This window comes from Cryptomeria japonica, chromosome 6 (genome assembly GCF_030272615.1).
Source record: "Cryptomeria japonica chromosome 6, Sugi_1.0, whole genome shotgun sequence".
Lineage (NCBI taxonomy): Eukaryota > Viridiplantae > Streptophyta > Pinopsida > Cupressales > Cupressaceae > Cryptomeria > Cryptomeria japonica.
In genome coordinates this window covers 30,312,334-30,339,593 of record NC_081410.1, presented here as the reverse complement: position 1 = coordinate 30,339,593, position 27,260 = coordinate 30,312,334, and the positions used below count along the sequence as shown (strand labels likewise).

The window sequence follows — 27,260 nt, the reverse complement described above, 5'->3', positions numbered from 1 at the left end:
CAATGATCCTCATCAGAATTTCCAGCAGTATTCATTAATTTTAAGTGACCTATACAAGTTGCTTTATCATATTGGTTTGTCTAGAGACCAACACTTTCATATGCAGTAAGGTTTTCATATGTCCAAGGTTTGTGTATTTCAAATTAGGGTTTGGTGTAAAACATATCAACACATAGAAGGTTTTCGGAATCAAGTTACCAATATCAGTGAATTTTCAAGAGCTTTAGGGTTTCGTTAGAGGATCCACCATGACTAGAATAGTAAAGCTCTGCCAGAACGTTTACCAAAGCTAATTGTGAAAAAAATATTTTTAGCGCATGCTATTTATAGCTTGTGCTATTTTTAGCTATTGATAGGAGAGATTCTGGTTTCCCTTGCTTCCTCGTAGGAGTGGCAATCTCCTAAAGAAATAATTGAGTACTTAAATTTACATTTTACTATGATAACCTTCTATGTTTGATGCTAGAATTTGAACTTTGGCAACCATTTTGTTCCAGATCGTTGTGAAGGTAGTTTAGTCCTTGCATAAACAATGTATTTTGTTCATGTGGATAAGGACAGCCCACTTGGATAAGTGCAATATCAGGATACTCGGCATATTGTGTGGAGTGAAAGCATGGAGTGAATTGACTTAAATTGATTTTGGGCAAGTTGGTTGAGATGCAGATAGAGGATATCTCCTAATTTCTATCGGGTGGTTGAGATGTGCAAGCAAAGACCTTCACATTCCGGATTAGGCTAAATAGGCTTTGGAATTTGTGCCACTTTGGGTTATTGGCACATGGTTTTGGAAACTAATAGTGGTTTCTAAGTGAGCATCTTGCCTATATAAACGAGCCTTGGGTGATTGGTTTGGGGATTCTTGGTCATGTTGATTTTGGAGCATTTGGAGACAAGTGCAGGATTCTTCAAGTGTTAGAAGATTGCTTTGTCTCCTAAAGATTGAAGCCTGAAGACTAATAGGAGATAATATTTGGAGTGTATTTTAACTGTTTTGTTGTTGATAATACATTGAGACTACTCTCTTGTTGCTGGGTTTTTCCCCTTCGTGGTTGTTTCCAAGGTATATCTTGTAATATTTCTTATTTTATATTCTAAATGTCTTTTCTGATAAAAATCTGGTGAATTAATATAGTTCTGTTTAATTAGCATAAGTTTCCTCATTGGACTAAGTAGGAAATTGTTGCAGTTCAATTCATCATTTTCTTGCCTGTTTTATAGGTGTAATTTCTTTGTTTAAATATCATATGCCTTGTTTCTAAATAAAAAATCTGCTTGCTTGATGCACCTTGGATTTGATTCATATTCTTACGTGAAGACACCAAGGTTTCAATCAATCAGAATGTTATATTGCAATCATAATTCATATTTGTACTTTCTTAAGGTTGATTGATCATTCTTAATAAGGTAAAACAATTATAGGAAGATGCTTTTAATTTAGTATTTCATGTTAATTGTTATACTCTTGATTCATTGACAAATTACGATGTGGGGAAGGTTACAGTTTCTATTGCCACGATCTTATACATGTTTTTTGGCTTCAAGAGGTTTAACTATATTTTCATTGTTTGTTGCTAGGTTGCAAGGATGAATATACGGGTAAATGAACTTGCAAAGTTAGGATTCAAAAAATGTATCATACCTAAATCATCTGCAAAGTCTATTACAGGTTTTGAATGGGAGGAAATGTCAATAATCAGCTGTAGCAATGTGAAGGAAATGATTGGGATAGTATTTCCACAAGTTGGTTCTCCAGATTTTCATAATCCAGCATTTGAAGATCTTGAAGCACCAGATGTTTAACACTCCATGAGACTAGTTTCATTTTGTGGTGCCCTATAATTGTTTTGACTAGAAAAGAGTGCAATCTATATCCATATTTTGAATTTCGAATCCGAGTTTAGCAATCCAGCTGTTTAACAGTGTTAATGTGTTTATCTGACCTAGGTTATACTAGCACCTGACACAGCATGCAGACTTGACTGAAGAGTCTGCTGAAAGGATTACATGCTGTAAATCATTATTAATGCTTCTCAGCAAAAGCTTTAGCCATGTCTTCTGATTTTTGAAATACCCATCAGGATGCTGTTGAGAAAGACGAAGTTGTGCTGCCTAACAAGCCTCAGTCATATTCTCCCTATCAGTGACAATAATGACTACAGAAGCGGGCTTTCTTAGGCAGTAATCAATGCTTAAGGGACATTCCGAGCACGACATAATGATTATTAATTTATTTACAATGTTACAGTCTTGTTCCAGTCTTATTATGTTATTATGTATAGGGCTTTTATGAAGTATGTATGTTTGTGGCAGCTGTGATGGCAACAGTTGTATTATAGGCAGTCATGTCTGCCTCGAGTTTTGTCATGTTGCTAAATTCAGCTGTGAAAGTATATAATGTATGGCAAGTAAGCTGACAAGAGCCTTAGTCAATGGATTTATGGTGATTGCCTAACCAATTTGTGGGTTTCGACGACAACTTTTCGGAAATCTGTAACACGTATGATGCATGTTAAATTATCTATTCAATTCAATGGGTGGGCCCCCAATAGAAAACCCTTGTTTTCCTTGTTAAGATAAATATTGAAAGAAGGTAAGAATGAAACTAAAACAAGGAATATTTCACTGTATTTTATCACAGCTTTATGAGTTTTACAACGTTTACGTTCAAAATAGTTACAAGCTGACCCAGAAAGCATTGCCACCTGATAAAAATAGAATGGTAACACATAAACTTGGCGACTTAATGGGGGCTTGCAGATTGGCAACGTTTTTCTTTTTATTTTGACATACTCCTGTATATCATAGGCTAAGTTAATGACATACTCCTGTGTATCTCCATGTCTTGGATGTTGATATATCTATACGCTAAAATGAGAATATTCATCTTCAGGTATGGTATTTACTGATGCATACACTCAGCACGAGTGGTGCTAGTTGCAAAGATTACATGTCTATAACCATTTGTGTTGATTCATAGACTCTTGGGAGGATAATCGAATACATTATATTCAATTTTTTAAGATAGCTGATTAATAACAAACATAACAGAACATAAAATATATAAGGTGTTAATGTCTATTTTCAATGCGTTTGGTAACAGAAAAAGACGATGGAGCAAAAATAGATAAACCTTCAATATTGGCTTGCAAAATAAAAAATCTTGCTAGATGTGTATTTTTACTTTAATTTTCTCGATAAAAAACAAGCCAGAAGTGATTTGTTTTCATTTCAGTCATGATTCTATGTATACTTTTTCATATAATAATAATGGGGCTAGTATAAACCCTTTACAAAAGGCCAGTTAATATAATTATTAGCTATAGCCGATCCTATTTAAACATTGGTACCGTGTTAGTGATTTTATATTCCATTGATATGATATATTTCTAGTGAATTTAGGTAGATAATTACAAATAAAAAATAAAATAAAAGAGTTACATGGTAGTTGAAGAGGAAGCTGTTGAACGCATGAAGATTGCTGAGAGATCAAGCGTTTCACATTAAAGTCTCAAATAAAGACGAGCATTGTAATAGAAGTTTGCATCCTCGGGTACTGGTACATAAGAGCCGTCGGGTTCAGAAGGAAGAGCCTGTTTCTTGACATTGATTGCACCGCCACTGGCCCCTGAGAGAGGCGAGTGCCATGGCCACAGAATTTACATGGATCGCTTTGCATCCAATCTCTCGTGGATCGAGAAGATAGTATATCGGTAAGAATGATTGCTTATACTTAATTAAGAATTTTAGATTAGATTTGAGCATTCAGTGTACTAAATTCTATTCATTTTAATTCAGACTGCCGAATGCCAGCGATGAGTTGTTGAACATGTCCTCTAAGCTATCATAATTATAAGGATAACCATGTCTTCTAGCTCTACGAAATCTTTCTCTGTTGATGAGCAGCCTTCATAAGTGAGCAATTGAAATATAGGTATGCTAGTAACCCACCCAATATAGTCTGATGGGCATGATTGAGTAGCAAGAATGTCATGTTACCAAAATGATGGCTTCTGTTCAAATATTTTGAGAACAATGGGCATAGGCATTGGGAAAATTGCTTGTGAATGTCCTACGGGACCAGGCCCATTTTTGTGTTTTACTCAGTGTTCCACGGGCGTTGGGGACGGGGGACCAAGGGCTTAAGTTTGGGGACGGCGGGGGGGTGGCGGGGTGGTGGTGTTGATATAGTTATACATATACATATAGTACTTGAAAAACTAGTTTTGAAAAAATGTATGACATTATTACAGTATAAGAATTACATTTTCAAATGAGAATAGGAAATTTGAAATACTAAATCTAAATACCAATTACCAAGATTTTTAAGTTGAGTTGTTATATGGAACGTAATCAAACTCGTAGGTTAGATTTTCCCTACTTTTATCGACGCGGCTTACCCCTATATTTTTCAATAGGGGTTTGGGGGCATCGCCACCAAGTTGGGGTCAAGGGGCAGTGCCCCTTGCGCATTCGAGGGGCAACGCCCTACGAGGCCAAAAATACTTTTATTATTTTCTAAAGGCGTTGGGTGTTATTTTTCTATTGGCCCACGTCCAATTAGAGTTACCCCTTAACCCCCAAAAAACTTAAAAAGTCACTTTAAAAAAAAAAATTAATTTTAAACATTGCATATACGTGGGGGCGACAGGAGAGGGAGACGTGTCTCAGCGGTGGTGGGACGGCGGGGGATGTCACGTCCTTGTCCCCTCGTCCCCCTGTCCCCTCGTCCCCCTGTCCCCTCGCCCCCCTGTCTCCGAGACGTTTCTTACGGGGAGACGTGGCCAAAAAGGGGGGGGATGCGTCCTCGTGGAACACCAACTTTACTAGCTGTGGAGGCTGAAATTAATCCCAACATTCATTTGATAACATTGATTGAGGGTTAGTGAATTTATATGCCATTTATATGATATACTTATATAGACTAATCAAATAGATAATGGGTGTTGTTGGGAGTAGTTGAATTAAGAGATATTTGTGCCATAAGACCTACATATAGTAGGAATACTAGGATCATACAATTTGTTTTTCTACTACTATTCTAGTTGGGTCACTATACGTTAGAAAACAGTTATGGGTATAACACTATAAGGGATTCTTGATTGAATTGACAAATGACCCTTGATTGTGAATGAAAAAATCCACCTATTATCTCATAATATAATAATATTCTATTTATTAGTTATAGTTAAAGATTTCTTTGACTAATTATTACGATAGTTATTTCTAAATTTTGGTCAAAATATAATGCAAATACAAAGAAATAAATAAATAAATAATTAAAATAATGTTCTTAAGATATATATCATCCATAAAATAGGGACTAAGGACTATAACAATTATTAACTAATTGGTTTAGAAAAAAATAAATATCATGCCAATACTTATTTAATAGTTTAAAAATGAAAGAATAACATTTGAAAATAATTACATGGAGAGGCATACTATACTCACATTATGGATTGACAAATATCTATCAATGAAAACTCTCATGATTAAAATTGATGTCTATTTGCAATTACTATTATTTTTCTTTTGTTTCTAATTTCACATTCCATGTAAGAGAAACAAAAAGCTAACAATAAAGAAAGTAGACAACATGAGTATGCTTTCTATTTAGAACATTAAATTTCAAATTGGATTTGATTTGTTTCTAATTTCTACAATTGGATTTGAAATTTCACAAAGGATTTGATTTATTTTTAATTTCCGACCTATAAAGTGGAAGTCATGGGCATGTTTCCATTTAAAACATTTTGTTATTTCATATTAGATTTTATTTGAACATAATGACTCAAACTTTCTATTTGCAAACATGATTTTAATAATTTTTGTCTTAATATTAATTATTATAATATAATAATAACCCAATATCAATTAAAATATAACAAAATAAATATTTTTTAATGGAACTGTAGACACTTAAAATTGTTTAGTCTAATTAAATAAATACTTTATTTATTTAATTACTTTAGCTTAATTTTTTTATTAACTAAATAAATTTATATTTATTTAATTAATTAATTTATCCTCTTCTAGCCTTATTTCTCATTTAAATAAATAAATTTATTTATTTAAATTACCCTTTTTCTAAATTAAATAAACACTCTTATTTATTTAATTGATCCCACTTCCTCTATTAATTAAATGAATCTTTATTTATTTAATTAATTCATTAGCCTTTTCTACCCATAACACATGTCATTCATCTCTTAATTTTTACACTATCTACCCTCTCATTATTTTATTATTTTTTTTATCTACCCTTTAATCATAGCTGACCATTTATTTTTTACACCTCTCAATCTTATCCTTCCATTTCAAATAGTGTCTTCTATATAAGACGATACTTCATTATCAACCTTAATCAATCTATGCATCCTGATCAATTGACTACACTCTTTCATATGCGATCAAGCCTATTTGCAACCACACTTTTGTTCTTTGTTGAGCTCTTGTGCACATAAAATCTGAGAGCAAATATATCAAGCAAGATCAATGGAGATATGAAGAATGGAGATCCAAACCTTATTGGACATGTGATGCTATAATATTTGTGATTTCATTTGATTTGCATTGTCTTAGGTAATCTTCATATGTTATGGTGGATCTTTGTTGTTGTTAGGCTAGGGTTTTGTGGTTGAATTTATTTAGTCTTTCAATATTGTTGTTATCCATTTTCATCGTATACATTTTGGCACGCCCAGGGGGAACCTTGTCCCATTTGTATTTAACATATTTTGTTGCAGATTTTGTGTTTTGAAGTTGCAGATCTGACATTTTCGACAACATTTTGATATTTTCACGTTTGCATGCTTTCGGATTGCGTTTTTGATTTTTTGCCGCGTCTATGACATCTGAAATTGCGTCTGCACCGTCGATAATATATTTTTTTGTAGATTCCGGGAAACGCGTCTGTGTTCACGCGTCTGCGTCTATGAATTCTTCAGGGGTGTCTACGTTCAGGAGCCGCGTTTGTGTTTTGGAACTGCGTCCGTGTCGGATCTAAGCGCGTCTGCAAAGTTATATAGCGTTTGTGTTTTTGATAACCGCGTCTGTGTGAGGTTGTTACATTTTGAGTTTCTTTGATTCGGTTTTTCGTCATTCGGATTTTCAGATCTGGTTTATTTTGAGCTAACATTTTCAGATCTAGCTAACGAAATTGGTGCAACTTGTCTTGAAAGCAAAATCGTTTTGTTGAAGGCCCCTATTTTCACAAAGTCTTTTGGATCTAAAATTTACCTAACTTGTGTGCTTGCAAGAAGGGGTGATCATTTGAAACAATCCAAACTATTAATAGATCTTTGTTGCAGGGCTTTGGCAAGGGTTTTTGATTTTTATTGTGTGCCTTGTTTTCATAGACTAGCAAACACTTCAATTGGTGCACTAAAATTGAACCATTGTCTTTTGTGTCTTGAGCAATAGGCTCTTTTTGTTTAATCTTTAGAGGGTCTGTCTCCCTGTGTGGTCATTAGGACTACTAGTGAGGAGAGAATGACCCAAGTGGTAGCGAAGAAAACGCATCTCTTCCGAACCACTATAAACAATTGTATCCATGGTGAAACCTATGGATAACGTGTGCTGATTAATTCATACCAACACTATGTCTCCCCATAAACCCGTTTGATCAAATTTATTTGATCATTTGTAGGGCGTAACCCCTACCGATTGGGAGCCTTCTGTATTTACAGAGCTGAAAGTGCTGCATGTATGGCCACATGAGTGGATGCTCTTACTAGCACCTTTTTGTTTTAGAAGCCAAAATCCTTCTAGTTGTTGGGGCAGGAGGTCAGACCTCTTGTAGCGGCCCACACACATACGGTTCTTAGTAGAGATACAAAGTTCGCCACGAGGAGTTTTTCGTGGGGACTGATGCTTGGCTGCCCTGAGAAGTGAGTGCCGAAGGTGGAGCGAGTGGGGTCAAGCATCTAAGTATTCACTTTGAATAGCGTAGCCTTGGGGGAAACTCTATGTGGGATCAACAACTATTGTCCTGGCCAACCATAAGAATTGTGCTTGACTTATTTTAAACATTCAAACATTCAGGACCAAACATCAAAACATTCTATCTTTTGTGTCTTCAAGTGTATGCAAAACAATTTTACATCAAACAAACACACTTTTCTTTGGAGTCATTTTGAGTCTAAACACTTGCAAACATTGAGTCTTAATCAACACTATGTCCTCTTGTCACGAAAAACAGTCAAACATTCAGATTTGGTCACAATAAGCAACTTCACAGATTGGAAAAATTGCACAAAGTTTGCAGAAATGCGTCTGTGTTCGACAAAATAGTGTTTGTGTCATCTAATCGCATCTGTGAAGGGCAGAAACACGTCTGTATCTTTTGAGCAACATTGCATTTACAACATCTCAGAAATGCGTATGTGTCTGACAGAATAGCGTCTGTGTCATTTAAGCGTGTCTGTGAAGTATACAGGCACGTCTGTGTTCAGGATTGAAAACTTTCATAATTCAGCAAATAAGAACAGTCAGTTTCAGACTTATTGAGCTTCCTAGGTTATCTCTCTGGGTTTTTCATCTAGCATTCAACCTATCTTTGGGTCTCACAAAGTCCATCATTGCTTTACACCTTACATTACATTCACATTTGTCTAAACTTGAGTCAAAAAGTCACTTGCTTGTCTTCATCATACTTTGTCAACACACTACATACAAAAACATTTTGCTAAGTGGTCCCTCATCTTTGGGTCTCATTTGGTCTTACTCAGAGTCATGGTCAACTTACCTCATCAAGAGAAACTATCATCTCTTTGGAAGCCACACCTACTCTACTACATACATACTTGGTCTTACACTTTGGACATTGCAAGTAAACTTCAGATTCATTTACATTCCATCCAAATCTTGGTCTTCCATAATCTTTCCATTTTCATCTAGTCTCTCACATCTTGGTCAATACCTAGTTCATGGTTGAAACCCGTTCCCAAATATCTAGGAGAGAAACTAAAGAGGCTCAAGAGTTTGCAAACATGAGTGTCTATGAGTATGACAATGGTATCTTTTTCAATTCTGATCATAACACATTACCTGACATGGATGCCTATAGAAACATTCCAAATGTTGAGAACATGGACACTACAAACAACAATGATACACACAATGACAATATGGACAACATTTCAATACATTCAACAGAAGTGGAAGACTCCATTATGGATCCCCGTTTCAATTGATTGGTTGAGGAAATAATGAGGAGGGATAGACAATATTTCTTACAAATGATGGCACAAAGTGGAGCCAAGATACCTCATGATTTTGACATGTCTCAAATAATGGAAAATCGACCTTTGCAACAACCTCATCCCAACATAGATCAAAGGAGGTCTAATAGTGGAGGCAATAGAGGACCACATATGGTGCCTGAATGATGGGATGGAGTATGGGATAAACTAGCCTAGCCTATGCTCTTGGATCCTTTCCTTGGATCACCAAGTGTTCTAACCACACCCTAGGGTCTTTAGGACTTCCCCTGCTTGTGGAATCCCCTGACCTTGTCCAATCCACCCACCAACAACTAGAAATTCTACTCCTAAGGTCTCCCCTACTCATGAGATTCAAGAACCCTTACTTAGGCTAATAAGGGTTTGGCTTGTACCACACCTTCTAAGGTCCTAGCAAGGATAGGACAGGTCTTATACAAGGTTTCCCATCCATTGAAGTGCTCCCAAGAGGTTTCAAACTTTCAACCCCTTACCGATTACACTATTTTGTCTTCTTCCTACAAAATAGGGCTATAAGGAAAGTGCCCAATTAGGCCTCCTATCTGGACTTTTAGGGCTCCCTCTTGCAAATGATGCATAAGCTTGTGAAACTTCCCAAAAGACCTGCTACTCATTTGGAAAGGGCTCAAGGATTTTTTTGGTTTTGGGCCTCCAAGTGTTCGTACACTGCCCTCGGTGAATTTTGGGGTTTTTAAGGGTTTTAAAGAGGGTTTTTAGGCCTGCCAGGGTCACAGTGTTGGTTTGTTGATTTCACCACCTTGTCTGGATTGGTGGAAGCTCCTCCTTCTCACCAATGGTGCTCCACTCACCCCTCTACAACTCCTCCAAAGGGTGCCTCCTCGTCTGTCCTTCCTTGCTCTCCTTGACCTCTGCAACTTCACCCCTTCCTAGTTGGGCACTGTCTAGTCTCGCCTAGGAGTGGGTCTTTGGTTGTCTTCCCTGCATCTTCAAGGGCCCTGCTTTCTCTGAAGTAATGTACAAGGTCTGTACTCCTATTCCCCATGGTTTCATGGTGATTCCATAATGGGGAAAGAAGTTAACAACCCATTTTCTCAAAACAGTCCAAAATTGGACAATGAGAAGGTAATTTACAAAATATTTACAAACACACCACACTTGCAAAACAAAACCTAATCTAAATGCTCAAAATGGAAGTATATACACCATACAAGACTCTCAACATAGTTTTGCTCGAAAATCAATCCATTAATGATATTTTCTTACTCCTTTTGTGCCGACTAACAACAAAATTGCAGTCACAGTCAAATCACTTTCCTTGGGCCGTACAACAACTGACATCCAACCCATTGTCTTAGGGTTTGCAACTAATTATACTACCCTTTCCTCAGTCAGTGTGCCCATATTAGGGTTGTCCACGCTAAACTTAAGATCTTGACCTACTACGTGGAAAAGTTGCTTGACAACTTTGAAAAGTTGTCATGCAACTTTTACAACTTTTGAGCAACTTTCTCAATGTTGCTTTTCTTGACTCCTAGACCCACATTGGGCTACCCTAAGGACACCACCATGCTAAGAAGGACCCTAATCACCTCAAAGGCACACATACCCTCTACTTTCAAGAAAAACTCAACTTGACTTATGACCCTAGGACCCAAGCTAGGACCAATGAGCACATGGCTCTTATTTTATATACAATGGCTTCTTAAAGAAGCAAGAACACAACGAAAGCAAATGGTGGGAGCCCTTTGAAGGGTGCTCCTGCACCATACTCCCCCTCTGCAACAAACTAAGGAACTAGGGGAGGGAGGAGAGCCGAATCAATGCCAAGCTTCTTGAACTTGCTTTCTTCAACCCAAGTAGCTTCAGGCACAGGTTGATCTTCCCACTTCACCAAGTGCTCCATGTAGACCTGGTTTCTAGTAGATTTCTTCACCCTTGACTCCAAGATCTCCTCTGCTATAGGCTGCTTCACTTGGGGTAAGACATTCATATCCAAGTCTTGCAGTACCTTGGCTTGATTCTCAATCTGCCCTACTATCTCACCCTTGAACATAATCAGATCAACAACATTGAAGACTGGTGAAATGGCTAAGTCTGAAGGAAGATCGACCTTGTAGGCATTCTCACCATATTTTGACAGAATTCTACAAGGTCCTACCCTCTTCATTTGCAGTTTAGTAGGCTTGCCACTTTGCATTCTAGCTTTGCTCAGATGGACCATCACATAGTCACCCACTTTGAACTGAACCTCCCTCCTTGTTTCATCCACTTTGGCCTTCAGTTTGTGAGTAGATTCTAGGATGGCTTTCTTGACCTGTTCTTGGACTTCCTTGATGGTTTGAGTGAAGTCCTCTGCTTGGCCACTCTTCATCTCCATGGAACCAAGTTCTCTGAGTTCACACACTCCCCTTGGATGTCTACCATAGACAACCTCAAAAGGACTTCTTCTAGTGGTCCTATTTACACTACCATTATATGCATACTCTGCTTGTGGAATGACTAGATCCCATGTCTGCCCATACTCCTTGGTTAGACACCTCAACAAGTTGCCTAACACCCTATTAATGACTTCAATTTGACCATCAGTTTGTGGATGGTAAGCCGAGGTAAATGAGAGATTAGTTCCTAGTCTCCTCCATAATGTTTGCCAAAAATGGCCCATGAACTTGCTGTCCCTATCTAAAACAATGCTTAAAGGAAGTCTATGAATCCTTACAATCTCCTTAAAGAAAAGATGTGCAATATAGCTAGCATCATGTGTAGTTCTACATGGAATGAAATGGCTCATCTTGGAAAATCTATCTACTACCACATAGATGCTATCCACACCTATGGCTCATCTTGGAAAGTCCATGCTTATACATTCCCAAGGCCTATTTGGGACCGGTAGTGGTTGATAGAGACCTGCATTACTTGATCCTCCTTTTGCCCTTTCACACACACCACATTGCTCCACATACCTCTTCACATCTCTTGGCAACTTGGGCCAATAGTAGTACCTCTGTACTAGATCTAAGGTTTTATTGATTCCAAAGTGTCCACTTAGACTACCATTGTGTTTTTCTTGGATGAGGTTTTCCCTCATGGATCCTCTAGGCACACATAACTGATTACCTTTGAACAAGAAACCATTTTGGAGAGTGTAATCTGCATACTCACCATGAAAGTGGTTCTCAAACTCCTTGCAAACCTTGTAGGTTGATGAGAAGTCTTCATCTCCTTCATAGAGGTCCTTGAAACCTTCTATTCCTACGCTCTGCAACTGTAACTCTTGAACTATCAACAACTTCCTGCTTAAAGCATCTGCCATCTTGTTGAGTTTCCCCTTTTTATGCTTGATGGTGAAGGTGAAGGATCGAAGGTATTCCATCCATTTCAAATGTCTATTGCTAAGCTTCTCTTGAGTGTTAATGTAACTCAAAGCCTGGTTATCTGTGAACACTACAAATTCCTTTGGGAGTAAGTAATGCCTCCATTTTTTGAGAGACTGAACTAGTGCATACAACTCTAAGTCATAGGCTGAGTACTTCTTCTTTGCTTCATTGAGCTTCTCACTGAAAAATGTCACAGGTCTTCCCTCTTGACTCAATACACTGCCTACTGCATTTCCACTTGCATCACACTCCAGTGTGAATAACTTGTCAAAAGTAGGTAAGAGTAGGATGGGTTTTGTGGCTACTTCTTGCTTCAATAATTGGAATGCTTTATCAGCCTGCTCAGTCCATTTGAACTTAGTTTTAAGGCCTCCTTTTATGGTGTCAAGTACTGGTGCACATATGCCATTGAAGTTCCTCGCAAACTTCCTATAGAATTAAGCTAAACCATGGAAACTCCTAACTTTAGTCCCTATTCTAGGGGCAGGAAAATTCAAGATTGCCTCCACTTTGCTTGGATCCATTTTCAAGGTTCCCTTAGACACCACAAATCCTAAGTAGACCAGCTCTTGCTTCAAGAAGTCACACTTCTCTAGGTTGATTGATAACTTCTCTTCATGCAACCTCTCTAAGACTAACCTCAAATGCTCAAGGTGCTCCTCTTTGGTTCTGCTATAGATGAGAATTTCATCTAGGTACACCACCAAAAACCTGCCTGTGAAGTCCTTTAACACCTCATTCATCAACCTCATGAAGGTGCTTGGGGCATTGGTGAGTCCAAATGGCATCACAAGCCATTCATACAACCCTTCTATGGTCTTGAAAGCAGTCTTCCACTCATCTCCCTCCTTAATTCTAATCTGGTGATAACCACTTTTAAGGTCTAACTTGGTAAAATACATAGCACCTTCTAAACAGTCCATCAAATCCTCTATTCTAGGAATAGGAAACCTATACCTTATGGTGATCCTATTGATTGCCCTTGAATCAGTGCAAAGTCTCCACTTGCCTCCCTTCTTTGACGCTAGCACTATCGGGACTGCACATGGGCTAATGCTCTTCTTGATCAGTCCTTGTTCCAATAACTCCTGCACTTGCCTCGCCACCTCCTTGTTTTGGTCAGGTGTGAGCTTATATGTAGCTTTGTTAGGTAGGGATGCACCGGGAACAAAGTCTATTTGATGGCTTATAGACCTTCTTGGTGGGAGTGTTGCAGGTGCTCCATCACTCACTATGTCCTTATGCTCTTGCAACATTTGCTTCACCTCCTTAGGTACCTCTGTGTGCAACTTGTCTTCCTCCTCCTTTGGCTTCACAAAGATGGCACACCTCACTATCTCCTCCTCATGTAGCAAGTGTAGGAACTCTTTACCGGTAGCCAATAAGACATTGGGTGTTCTTGAGGTTCCCTCTTCATTCTCTGTCAAAGACTGAATCTTAAAGGTCTTACTATCCTTCTTGAAGGAAATGGAATTCTCCTCTCCATCATAGATCACCTTCCTATCAAATTGCCAGGGTCTACCTAGTAATAGGTGACAAGCATCCATGGGTAACACATCACAAAGGATCTTATCCTTGTATCCTCCAATAGAAAACTCTACCCAAGTCTGTTCATTGACTAGCACACTTTGCTCTTGATTCAACCATGTCACCTTGTAAGGGTTAGTGTGGGGTATCCTTGTGAGTTTCAACTTCTTGGCTGCCTCCTCTGATATTATGTTATCAGTTGACCCTGAATCTACTATCACCTTGCAAACTTTACCAAGGATCTTGCATCTCACCCTAAACAATGCTCTCCTATGCTTACATTCATTCTTAACCGACTGTCTTATCAAGACCCTATTGAACATTAGATTTTCTCCAATCTCTGATTCAATATGGTCCACCTCAGGCGTCTTTCTGCTTGATGTGTCTTCATGTGCATAAGCAACCCTCTTTCCACGGTTTGATGAGGTAGGCTTGTCAGGGAATCTATAGGCCTGGTTTCCCAATTGACCACAATTGTAACATTTCATAGTTGCAAAGTAGGAGTTACCCCTGCCGGTACCTCTACCCCTACTTGGACCTCTTGTGCACCTCTTCCTCTTGAATGGCCCCCTTTGAGATTGGTTTCATTGCTATGTTCAATCAACTTGGATTCTCCTTGGTTCCTTTTCTCATTTGCCTTGCTTTGGTAACCACCTCGGTGATTCATTTGATCTCTACCTCTGCCTCTACCCCTGTTATTAGAGTCTCCTTTTCTTTTGTTCCTCTCTTCCACCTTGGCAGCAAGCTGGTGACATTTTTGGATAGTGGTAAGAGTCCATAAGCTTATCTCCTCTTGAATGTTCCACTTTAGGCTGCTTAGATACCTAGCCACCTTGATAGATTCATCTTCTTAGACTTTGGATCTAAGACAAAGCTTTTGAAATTCTTCGGTGTAGGAGGTCACATCAAGATCTTTTTGCTTCAATCCCTGTCTCTTCTTATGAAGTTGGACTTCATAATCCTCTGGTAAGTAGTTCTCCTTGATCTTACACACCATTGCCTTCCAATTGGCAATAGGCAGCTTCCCCATGCTAACTCTATCTTCTTGCAGATACTTCCATCATGTCAATGTTGCTCCCCTTAGTCTTGATTTGACAACCTTAACCTTCTGAGCTTCTGTCACTCCTTCACACTCAAAGTGGTTCTCCATACCCTCAATCCATTCCATGACAATGTCAATGTCCATTCTTTCACTGAAATGTGGCAATCCTTCAAAAGGTTTGGTGTTCAAAGCTTTAATAGCTTTTACAAAAGGTTCTTCATTGAACAAGGGATCTGGTTCAGGTATAATGTCATCTATGTCAATGGTTTTCTTGCCTTTATCCTTGGTGTCCTCACCCCAAGGTCCATGTGTCCTCTGATCCACCACTTCTTGTAGCTTGTCCCTTATCTCACTCATAGCTTCTTCAAGGAGTCTATTCTTCTCCTTCTGCTCTTCTACCTCCCTAGTCAACTCTGTATTAGTGACCATTCTGCTCTCCCCTACTGATTCACCAGAATACAGAGACATGCACGGTCCACCAAGTCTTTAACTTGCTCTGATACCAATCTGATGGGATGGGGTATGGGATAGACTAGCCTAGCCTATGCTCTTGGATCCTTTCCTTGGATCACTAGGTGTTCTAACCACACCCTAGTGTCTTTAGGACTTCCCTTGCTTGTGGAATCCCCTGACCTTGCCCAATCCACCCACCAACAACTAGAAATTCTACTCCTAAGGTCTCACCTACTCATGAGATTCAAGAACCCTTACTTAGGCTAATAAGGGTTTGGCTTGTACCACACCTTCTGAGGTCCTAGCAAGGATAGGACAAGTATTATACAAGGTTTCCCATCCATTCAAGTGCCCCCAAGTGGTTTCAAACTTTCAACCCCTTACTGATTACACTATTTTGTCTTCTTCCTACAAAATAGGGCTACAAGGAAAGTGCCCAATTAGGCCTCCTATCTAGACTTTTAGGGCTCTCTCTTGCAAACGATGCATAAGCTTGTGAAACTTCCCAAAAAACTTGCTACTCATTTGGCAAGGGCTCAAGGATTTTTCTGGTTTTGGGCCTCCAAGTGTCTGTACACCGCCCTTGGTGAATTTTGAGGTTTTTAAGGGTTTTAAAGAGGGTTTTTAGGCCTGCCAGGGTCATAGTTTTGGTTTGTTGATTTCACCACCTTGTCTAGATTGGTGGAAGCCTCTCCTTCTCACCAATGGTGATCCACTCACCCCTCTACAACTCCTCCAAAGGGTGCCTCCTCCTCTGTCCTTCCTTGCTTTCCTAGACCTCTGCAACTTCACCCCTTCCTAGTCGGGCACTGTCTAGTCTCACCTAGGAGTGGGTCTTTGGTTGGCTTCCCTGCATCTTCAAGGGCACTGCTTGCTCTGAAGTAATGTACAGGGTCTGTACTCCCATTTCCCATGGTTTCATGGTGATTCCACAATGGGGAAAGGAGTTAACAACCCATTTTCTCAAAACAGTCCAAAATTGGACAGTGAGAAGGTAATTTACAAAATATTTACAAACACACCACACTTGCAAAACAAAACCTAATCTAAATGCTCAAAATGGAATTATATACACCATACAAGACTCTCAACACATTTTTTCTCGAAAATCAATCCATTAATGATCTTTTCTTACTCCTTTTGTGCCGACTGGCAACAAAATTGTAGTCACAATCAAGTCACTTTCCTTGGGCCATACAACAACTGACATCCAACCCATTGTCTTAGGGTTTGCAACTACTTATACTACCCTTTCCTCGGTCTATGTGCCCATATTAGGGTTGTCCATGCTAAACTTAAGATCTTGACCTACTAGGTGGAAAAGTTGCTTAACAACTTTGAAAAGTTGTCATGCAACTTTGCAACTTTTGAGCAACTTTCTCAATGTTGCTTTTCTCGACTCCTAGACCCACATTGGGCTACCCTAAGGACACCACCATGCTAAGAAGGACCCTAATCACCTCAAAGGCACACATACCCTCTACTTTCAAGAAAAACTCAACTTGACTTATGACCCTAGGACCCAAGCTAGGACCAATGAGCACATGGCTCTTATTTTATATACAATGGCTTCTTAAAGAAGCAAGAACACAACGAAAGCAAATGGTGGGAGCCCTTTGAAGGGTGCTCCTGCACCACTGAATCACCATCATCTTTGTTTCAAGAACCAGAGGTCCCATACACACATGGTTAAGCATATGATACTCACCTTCGCAGACCATTATGGAAGTCTTATGCAGAAAAATATGCTCAATCACATACCAATGCTAAGGATCAACCACCAAAACAATTGGATATTCAAAGGCATGCTCAAAATTTGGACACAAGGAAACCCCACATCAAATTTGGGGGCAACACACTAGAACAAACTCATGACATGCCTATAGAGTATGGTATACAAGGACAAAGCAGATATTCTGCTCCTCATCGTGACTCCATACCAAGTGGTCCATATACGCAACATCATTATAGACCTCCTCCATATGAACATGTATATGATCAATATCATCCATATATGCAACATGCGCCTCCTCCACCTGGTGGTTCAGGCATGGGGTACGGTCCAAGAAGTCGATCTCCACCTAAGAACAATTTGGAACAGCAAATCAAGGATTTACAAAAGAAAATGGAGGACATAAATACATCGAAGCCAACATACACAATGAGAGACATATGTCCTTATCCATTTGACAAGAGCATTCCAATGCCTCCATTTCCTACATAGTTTGTGACACCTAAGTTTGATAAATATAGAGGAAAATGGGATCCTAAGGCACATATAAGACAATTTTTCACAGCTTGCATTGAGGTAGCAGCAAAAGAGACATATTTGATGAGATTATTCCCACAGAGCTTAGGTGATCAAGCTATGGAATGGTTCTCCCAACTCCCACCCGGAATTAAGTCATGGGGTGACTTAGCAGAGGCATTTATCCAACATTTCTCATACAACATAGAGACAGACATATCAATCACCACCTTGTGCAACACCAAGCAAAGGGATGGAGAGTCTTTTTCATCATTTTTACAAAGATGGAGAAATCTAGCCAGCAGATGCTCTTGTGAAATTCCACAAAAACAAATGGTAGAGATGTTCACCCAGAATGTTAACAAGGACTTTGGTTATGACCTAAGAAAAGATTGTTTGTCCACCTTCAAGGATGTCATTGAAAACAACTTAGCAACAAAGAAGGTCCTAATTGAGCAAAGCATTGTCAAAATATTCAAAGAAAACAAAGAGGACTACAAAAGAAAAGACAAGCCAAGATTTTGGAATAAAAACAAGAACACAGTCAATGATGGTGTTGTTGATGCCAATATAGTGTGACCCAAAATCATTTTTTCTGGATCAAGTTCTACAAACAATCAAGTGAATACTCAAACAACTTCCAAATCACGAAGGAAGTACACCCCATTGGAAGAACCACTTGAGTCCATTTTCAAAAAGCTAGTGGCAAACAAGATAATCACAATTCCAAATTTTCCTCCATATGAGCCAAAGGTCAAACCAAATTGGTGGAATGACGATGAGCATTGTGAATTTCATAAGAGCAAAGGACATAAAATAGGAAATTGCCATCGAATGAAGAACATCATACAAGATCTTATTGATATAGGTGACATCGAGATTGAGGGACACTCATCCAATCAAGAACATGAAATGTTTAAAGAACCATTCCCAAAGCATGACAAGGGAAAAACTAAAGCCACAGATGACCAGACAACTATACCAGAGCATCCTACAACTATGATTCAACTGTCAATCATATTTCGATGGACAATTATGTCTCTACCATTATCATCAAGGACAAAACACTTAAGAATTCTACCCAAATACCTAAAATTATCCTAAAAGGCATTGGATCTTCTTCCAAACCTACCTCTGAATGTAATGTTACAACTCGTCGAGGTAAATTTACTTTGCAAGGTACTCCAGCTAAAAACACCGCTTCCTCATCAACCAAACCTGAGTATGACCTTGTAGAACAGTTAGGGAAGACACCCGCGCTTATCTCCATCCTTGAGCTCTTACACATTTCCAGTGCACAAAGCCATTCTTGACAAAACTTTGAGAGACACTACTGTCCCCATTGATCTGAACGTGGACCAGTTTCAAGCCATGGTGGGATACCTTTCCATTCCACACTCCATTACATTCACAGAAGCTGACGACGCCTCCGTGAGCCAACCACATAATGCACCTTTACACATTGAAGCCTTCCTACACAAACATCGAATAAAACGAGTTCTGATAGATGGAGGAGCTGGTCTCAATATATGTACTTTGAACACAATAATATAATTGGGATATTTAGATAAAATTGTGAATGCTACAAACAAAATTACCATCAAGGCATATGATGATAAAGAGTGTTCATCCAAAGGCACAATCACCTTACCTCTCAGAGTTGGGCTAGTTACAAAGGATGTGGTTTGTCAAGTCCTAGACCTTGATCTCACATACAACATATTGCTAGGACGTCCATGGATTCATGAGATGAGCACAGTACCATCTACATATCATCGATATATCAAGTTCCCACACAATGGAGTTGAAGTGACCATCAAAACAAATCTCAAACCCATAACCTCAATGGCAGCTCGGTCCTCAAATGTCAGCTCCGGTCGTAACCTCTGAGTCGATGAGAATCTCTCTCATGACTCCAACATAGGCAAGTACTCCTGCAATCAAGCAAATCAATCATGTCAGTCAAAGTAGCATTCACTGTTCATCACAAAATGCTGCTTATTATCCTAAGTGCTTATATTTATCATATGATACTCTATCCAAGTGACACTCACTGTTCATCACAAAGTGTTGCTTCTATTCTAGTGACACTCACTATTCATCACAAAGTGTTGCTATTTTATCCTAGTGGTACTCCTTGTTCATCACAAAGTACTACATGTTTTTACACTCACTGTTCATCACAAAGTGCTGCTCATATTTTACAGTCACTGTTCATCACAAAGTGCTGCTCATATTTTGCACTCACTGTTCATCACAAAGTACTCTGTCTTGGTACTCACTGTTCATCACAAAGTGCCTCGACCTGCTACCCTAGTCTTCCCTAGAGGACTTGCTTGAGTGTATCCTCTTAGCAACTTATCCAATCGACAGTGTATGTTCATTACAGAACTGTCGATTTGACCTAGAAGACACAAACGCGCCTTCATAACATAAATGCGCTTACATATTGCACAAACATGCCTGCTCTGCACAGACACGCTTGAAATACACAGACGTGCCCACATAGCATAAACGTGCCTGCACAACATAGACGTGCTCACATTTTGCACAAACGCTTTTTTCGGCACAGACGCGCCTGACACAAACACAGATGTGCCTAGCCAACCTAGACGCGCCTGGCACCAATGCAGACGAGCCTCGATGTTTTTTTGACATTACCTAAAAGTGCATTTATTGCACTACCTAAGATGCATTAATGACAACATTTATTATGACAAAGTACAAGGAGGTTTTGTGGTACTTACCATCTCTCCTGTATCTGCTAGCCTTTGAAATCGGCAAACGTGATCGAATCTGTACACCAATGCTATCACTGCTGACTGTCGTTGCTCAATTCTCTCTCTGCACTTTGATCTCTTGGATGTGTGGATGACAATGAGGATGTTTTCCCCTTGTGGTCTATCTTATAGCCTGCCTTAGCCCTAGCCCTAGCCCTCGTTTCCCGAGTCAGTCTTCTTTATCCCGTGACTCTATCACTCTATCCTATCTAGCTAGTCCATTCTAGCCTTTCTTTCTTATTGAGAGATTGTTTGCGATCTTTTCAGACATATTCATCCAAACTCTCGAGGGGGCATATCATTCCCATCTTGGGGCAAATTTGTATCAATTCATCTTATCTTCTTTGAAACAACGTGACAAGCTGCATTGTCTCAAAGAGGGGCAAAATGTAGACACCTAAAATTGGCCAGTTTAATTAAATAAATACTTTATTTATTTAATTACTTTAGCCTAATTCTTCTATTAATTAAATAAATTTTTATTTATTTAATTAATTCATTTATCCTCTTCTAGCCTTATTTCTCATTTAAATAAATACATTTATTTATTTAAATTACCCTTTTTCTAAATTAATTAAATACTCTTATTTATTTAATTGATCCCACTTCCTCTATTAATTAAATGAATCTTTATTTATTTAATTAATTCATTAGCCTTTTCTACCCATGACACATGTCATTCATCTCTTAATTCCTACACTACCTACCCTCTCATTATTTTATTATTTCTTCTACCTACCCTTTAATCATAGCCGACCATTTATCTTTTACACCTCTCAATCTTATCCCTCCATTTCATATAGTGTCTTCTATATAAGAGGATACTTCCTTCATTATCAACCCTAATCAATCTATGCATCCTGATCAATTGACTACACTCTTTCATATGCGATCAAGCCTACTTGCAACCACACTTCCGTTCTTTATTGAGCTCTTGTGCACATAAAATATGAAAGCAAATATATCAAGCAAGATCAATGGAGATAGGAAAAATGGAGATCCAAACCCTATTGGACATGTGATGGTATAATCTTTGTGATTTCATTTGATTTGCATTGTCTTAGGTAATCTTCATATGTTATGGTGGATCTTTGTTGTTGTTAGGCTAGGGTTGAATTCATTTAGTCTTTCAATATTGTTGTTATCCATTTTCACCATATATAGGAACAATGAACAAATAAAATATCTATTTTAATAATTATATCTATCCATATTTTTTCACATAATTTTTCTAATCCTCATCATTTAAATGAAAAGTCAAGGCAAGAGTGTTGTTTTCTTCTTATCCAATTAGAAATGAGACTACCTTACATCGCATCTTTTTTTACCTACAAGGCTTCAGATTCAACCGACAAGTCTCCATTGATTTTCAAACGAATTCTTACTCCAACATATTGAGAAAATCATGACCTAGTATTATGCAAATGCAACAATTTTTTTCAAGTTGTAGTTGGTATTTTCCATCTCAAATTAATTTTGTAAGTGCGAAGATGGCTATCAGATACTATGTACTCTCTATGTCTTTTCATTTTATGATGGATCTGATGTAGTCTTTGTTTGGTTAATTTTGTTAATAGTTGTCTCTGTCATTTTCTATAGAGTTTGTGGTTAACTCTCGGTCTTTGGATGATGGTGGCACGCAATTCGAAATCAAGGAACTCATTAAGGAATGAAGCATTCAAGTATAGTAAGTTAAATAATACTTTCAACTATAATTCTTCAAAGAATTTGAGGATGGCGAAGGTTGTTTTGATATGAGAGGGATTGTGGAACTTAGGTCCGTTGCATTCACGAGCCATAAAATGTAATAATTTGGAGATAATTCAAAGGAGATGGTAAATAATACTCTCAATATGTCTCAATAATATCTTCCAAATTTGTTACTACCTATTTCAAGAGAGGGTATTGAGCCAATTGATCCCAATGTGTAGATGTCTCCAAAATGCATGTGCATAGATAAGGGGTGATTACCAAAGCGATGATAATACATTTTCTTTCCTAAATTCATTCTTCAACCCATAGGTTGTGTCATCCCTTTAAAATCTTTCCATATTTTTTTACTTATTTCATATGTAATTCTCCTATATGGATCGATGAAGTATAAATATAATTTTAGGTTTCAAATATAATACTACATTTTTGTGAATGAACATTAAAGTTGAACTTTATTTAATTGGAATTGAAGAGTTTTTAAACTTCAGTGAATACTTAATCAAATAATTTAATGCTTTCATAAGTGTTAATATTCTTTTTCTTTTGAGAGGGTTTTCTTACCATTTTGATTATTAATCCACAAGAAAATAATTCTTGATAGTTTTTAACAATGAATCTAGTGATTTATTTATATTTATGAATGCCAAACATTTTGAAAATTGACATCTCTTAGCGTAAATTACATAATTTAAAAAAAATATAGGTATGCTAGTTTTAGTTTACTCTAATACTAGAGAGTAATTTTGATCATTTTGCATTGAAAATGAAGAATTTGTTTAAAGTTTAAAGTATCCATTTGAAGATGGATCAAATTAAAGCTTTGGACAATCTCAAGTTAGATCTAAATATTGCATGATTAAATATCAAAATATTTCATACTTGCATATATGTGCCAAACCATGATATATTGAGTTTGTCGAAAGATGAAAGGGTGCTTAATGTTTTTTCTATTATTGATATGAAAAGTAAGAAATAAACTTGAAAAGAGCTTCAAAAATTACTCAAACATGTGCATAACTATATATGATATCTAGAGTTATCCTTTAGAGAGTCCATTAGGATTATTAATATCCACACGTAAAGGAAGAGGCTTGTGGAGCACTTTGAACAATAGTAGCACAATCGGTGCATCTAGTGACTCTAACTCACAAGTGAAAGTATGTATATAGAAAAAAATGAAGATTATAATGGCTCTCAGGAAATATTTTGGCAAATGGTCTTGATTAAAAAAAGGCTAGTTTTATGGATTTCAAGACAATTGTTTTTAATTAAAAGGTAAATAGATTTTGACATGCTCTTAAACAACGGGGGTGTCACTAGTTGGGCAATATCATTTCACGTGCATTCATATTAGGGGGTTTAATATCCCAAAAATGAGAGAACAATATATTGCTTATCAGTGAAAATAGGAGGGTTTTTAATTAGGGCTATGAAAAAACTGTAATACTTGGCAAAAATAAGGGGCTTTTAATTTAGGTTGTGTATTGGGAGGGGGTGGAAAAAATAATTCCAAGGCAATATTTTTTGAAAATAGTGGGGATTCTTTAGTATGCCATGAATGCACATGATATAACCTAGGTTCACTAACTGAAGCCCCTGTGCCTAAACCTAGTCACATCAAAATGTTAGCATAAAAATAACTAATATCTAATGAGACAAATAATTATATTATAATGAATAGGTTTTGAAAAGGTTTGGACTATTTTCACTATGTTCTTAGAAATTGGTAATTGATACTTATAGCATATTCCAAACATTTCATGATCATTATTTTAATTATATACTGTTTGTGTTGAAAACAAGGTAAAAAAAGATTGCAGTTTTAACTAATATGAATAAAAATTTAAAAAATACATTACCAAATCTTAAATAATAAAGTGATTACACCTTTGGATATAATATACAAAATCAACAACTAAATGAGACACCAGATTTATGTGGAGAAACCCCTTTAGGGAAAAACTCCACTAAAGAAAGAGGGCAAGTATATTATTAATCATAAAAAGAGAGATAGCTATACACTTCACTTCTCCAACCAAACCCAACAACACCTAGATACTTGCAAATAACTCATTAAAAATATATTATAAAATAGATCAAACGACTCCAACATGGGTGCCTAACCCATAATTACTCAAAATTTTGGCTTCCTGGATGCTTTGTAACTCCCTAATGACTCTTTGGATCACCCAATGAACAACCTTTCACCTTCCAATATCAACTAAATAATGACTCTTCTTATCCCAATGTGGATGCCTAAAGGAAGGTAGTTTGTTCGTTTTGGCTTATCCTTAATACCGTTTCATATTCACCTCTTGAAAATGCAATTACTATTATCCATAAAGTACAAATTTTAAATATTTTTTTCTCATGTCTTAGGGAACACTTTCCAAAGAACATGGAGAAACATGACTGAAATAGGATAAGGTTAATGCCATCTTATCCTAACATTCTCCCGTATGAAATCATACATAGCAATTGCATCCAAGATATCCATAAAATAATAAAATTAAGTCGAATGATCAAGGCCCATGGCCTTCTTGCACCAAGAGATTTTTTTTCTAGTCACTAGCTTCATAAGAGAATCTAGTGCATCCTATAAAGTGTCAAAATTCTCTAACAATCCCTTACCATTCTTTACCATTTCTTGCACAAAGTGATACTAAACATTAACATGCTTAGTATGATCATGATACATGGGATTCTTGGCCAAACAAATAACACTCTGACTATAACATCGAATCCTCACAATCCTATAATCAAAACCAATACCAATATCATGTTTTTGTAACCATATCGCCTCCTTAGAGGCATGTGTAGTATCCATATACTCTACTTCAGTGGTGGACAAATAAATTGTGGGTTGCATCTTTCTCATCCAATTCATTACTTCTTTAAACAAAGTAAAAACATAGGCACTAGTCGACCTCTGACTATCCAAGTCACCTGCCCAATTTACATCAACAAATCCCTATATGTCCAATGCATTAACGACATCATCAATACCATGATAAAGAAAATATTAATTAGAATTACCTCAAAAATTTCTAAAAATCCTCTTAACAAAAGTCCAATGCTCTCAATCAAGATTAGACATAAACCTGCTTAGAACTCCCATTGCTTAGGCTATATTTGGTATAGTGCAAACCATTGCATACATCAAAATCCCAAAAATACTAGCATAAGGGACCTTAGACATATCATCAAAATAATCATCAAAACATCGACACATGTCTAGACATCTTAGTACCAACATAAAAAGGAACACTAATTAGCTTAAAATCATGCATATTAAACCTCTACAAAATAGCATCAACATACTTACTCTATCTTAGCCAAATGTTTTTGTGAACTTGATCTTTGTTGATCTTCATCTCAAGAATATATATTTTAGAGCCCAATTCGATCATATGAAATGTGCCAAAAATATAAACCTTGAGTTCTCTAATAAACAACATGTCATCAACATAGACAATGATTAGTATATGATCATCAATAACCTTAATATAAACAAAATGATCCTCATCACTCCTTATATAACCCAAATTCAATACAAAATCATAGAAATTCTGGTACCATATCCTAGGTGGCTATTTCAAAGCATACAAATATCTCTTTAACATACAAACACATTTTTCTTTCCCATTGAAATAGTAATTGTCAAGGTATTGCATATAAATCTCCTCCTCAAGATCCCCATGGAGTAAAGAAATTTTAACATCCAATTACACTATCTCAAAATGACAAGTAGAAGCAATAAACAATAGGAATCTAATAGAAGCCAATTTAACAATAGGAGAGAAAATTTCACCAAAATTAACTTCATCTCTCTATAGTAGCCCTTAGTCACAATCTAGTGTTGTACTACTCTAATTGACCATCTACTCCAAACATATTTTTCAATACCCATTTGCATCCAATGAGTTTCCTTCCTTGGGTCAAAATACCAAGATTTTAGGTATCGCATCCATCCAAGACCATGATCTCCTCTTGCATGGCTTATATCTAAGCCTAACTTTCCTTTGAAAATGGAGCCTCCTTGAAAGATAGAGGTTCATTGTCAATATTCACGAAGCAAGTACACAACAAAAATATAGTAGTCTATACATATAAATTGATTTTTGTTGCCTTATGGACCTCTTCAAGATAGGAATAACGAGTTTTACTTATTCATTTCTCTGTGTGATCTCATACATGATCTAAACTATTTGAACCCTATTCTTCTTCTCTGTCCTTAGATCCATCTAACTGTTATTCCACATGTGCAGCTATTGGAAGTATGTGTTGTTGTGGTTGTCATTGATATCAAACTTGTTGTTATGGATAGTTGTTGGTTCAAAAAGTCTATGGTGCAGAGATATTTTGTTGTAGTGGTGTTGCAGCTATTCTATTGGTTGTTCCAGAAGTGTTTGGGTCCTATAAGTGTTACTGATGTTTCTTGGTGTTGTTATCTTCTTTAGTTGTGTTTTTGGTATTATGGACATGTGAGTTTTATGGTCTAGAAACATCTTTGTGTTCTCTGTATGTTGTGGTATATTTCATAGCCAGTTGTAATATTTTGTGTTAATCATACCTTTTGGTCTAGGTATGATTTGTGGAAGAATTTGATGTGTTAAGGGTCTCACCGTAGCGTGTGTGTTGGCAACAATAATGAAGGAAAATTGAGAGGGGGGGTGAATCAGTTTTCACTGGATTATCAAACTTAACCTTAAAAGGAAAACTGATAAACTGTAGTAATAACAAAGATAAGCAAATTGATAGCACAACACACAACACCAAGATTTTAATGTGGAAAACCTGGTTAAGGGAAAAACCACAGTGGGAACCTACCCACAATAAGATGATACTCTGCAATAGTATGTGTAAATATTATAATGGGGAATACACCTGCATTCATTCTCATTGCCTATAGCTCAC

At 37.3% G+C, this 27,260-nt stretch overlaps 1 protein-coding gene across 2 annotated transcripts in view; it reads left to right on the top strand.

Annotated features, from left to right (window-relative positions):
• Positions 1 to 2,602, top strand: part of LOC131069990 (uncharacterized) — a 216,223-nt gene extending 213,621 nt beyond the window's left edge. Inside the window, exon 14 of one of the 2 annotated variants that reach the window (XM_059207103.1) lies at positions 1,579 to 2,602. In XM_059207103.1, the coding sequence (XP_059063086.1) occupies positions 1,579 to 1,803 (225 nt within the window). In that variant the 3' untranslated portion in view covers positions 1,804 to 2,602. The remainder of the gene's footprint in view (positions 1 to 1,578) is intronic. The other variant, XM_058005539.2, reaches the window with a different exon arrangement.
• The last annotated feature ends 24,658 nt before the right edge of the window (positions 2,603 to 27,260 follow it).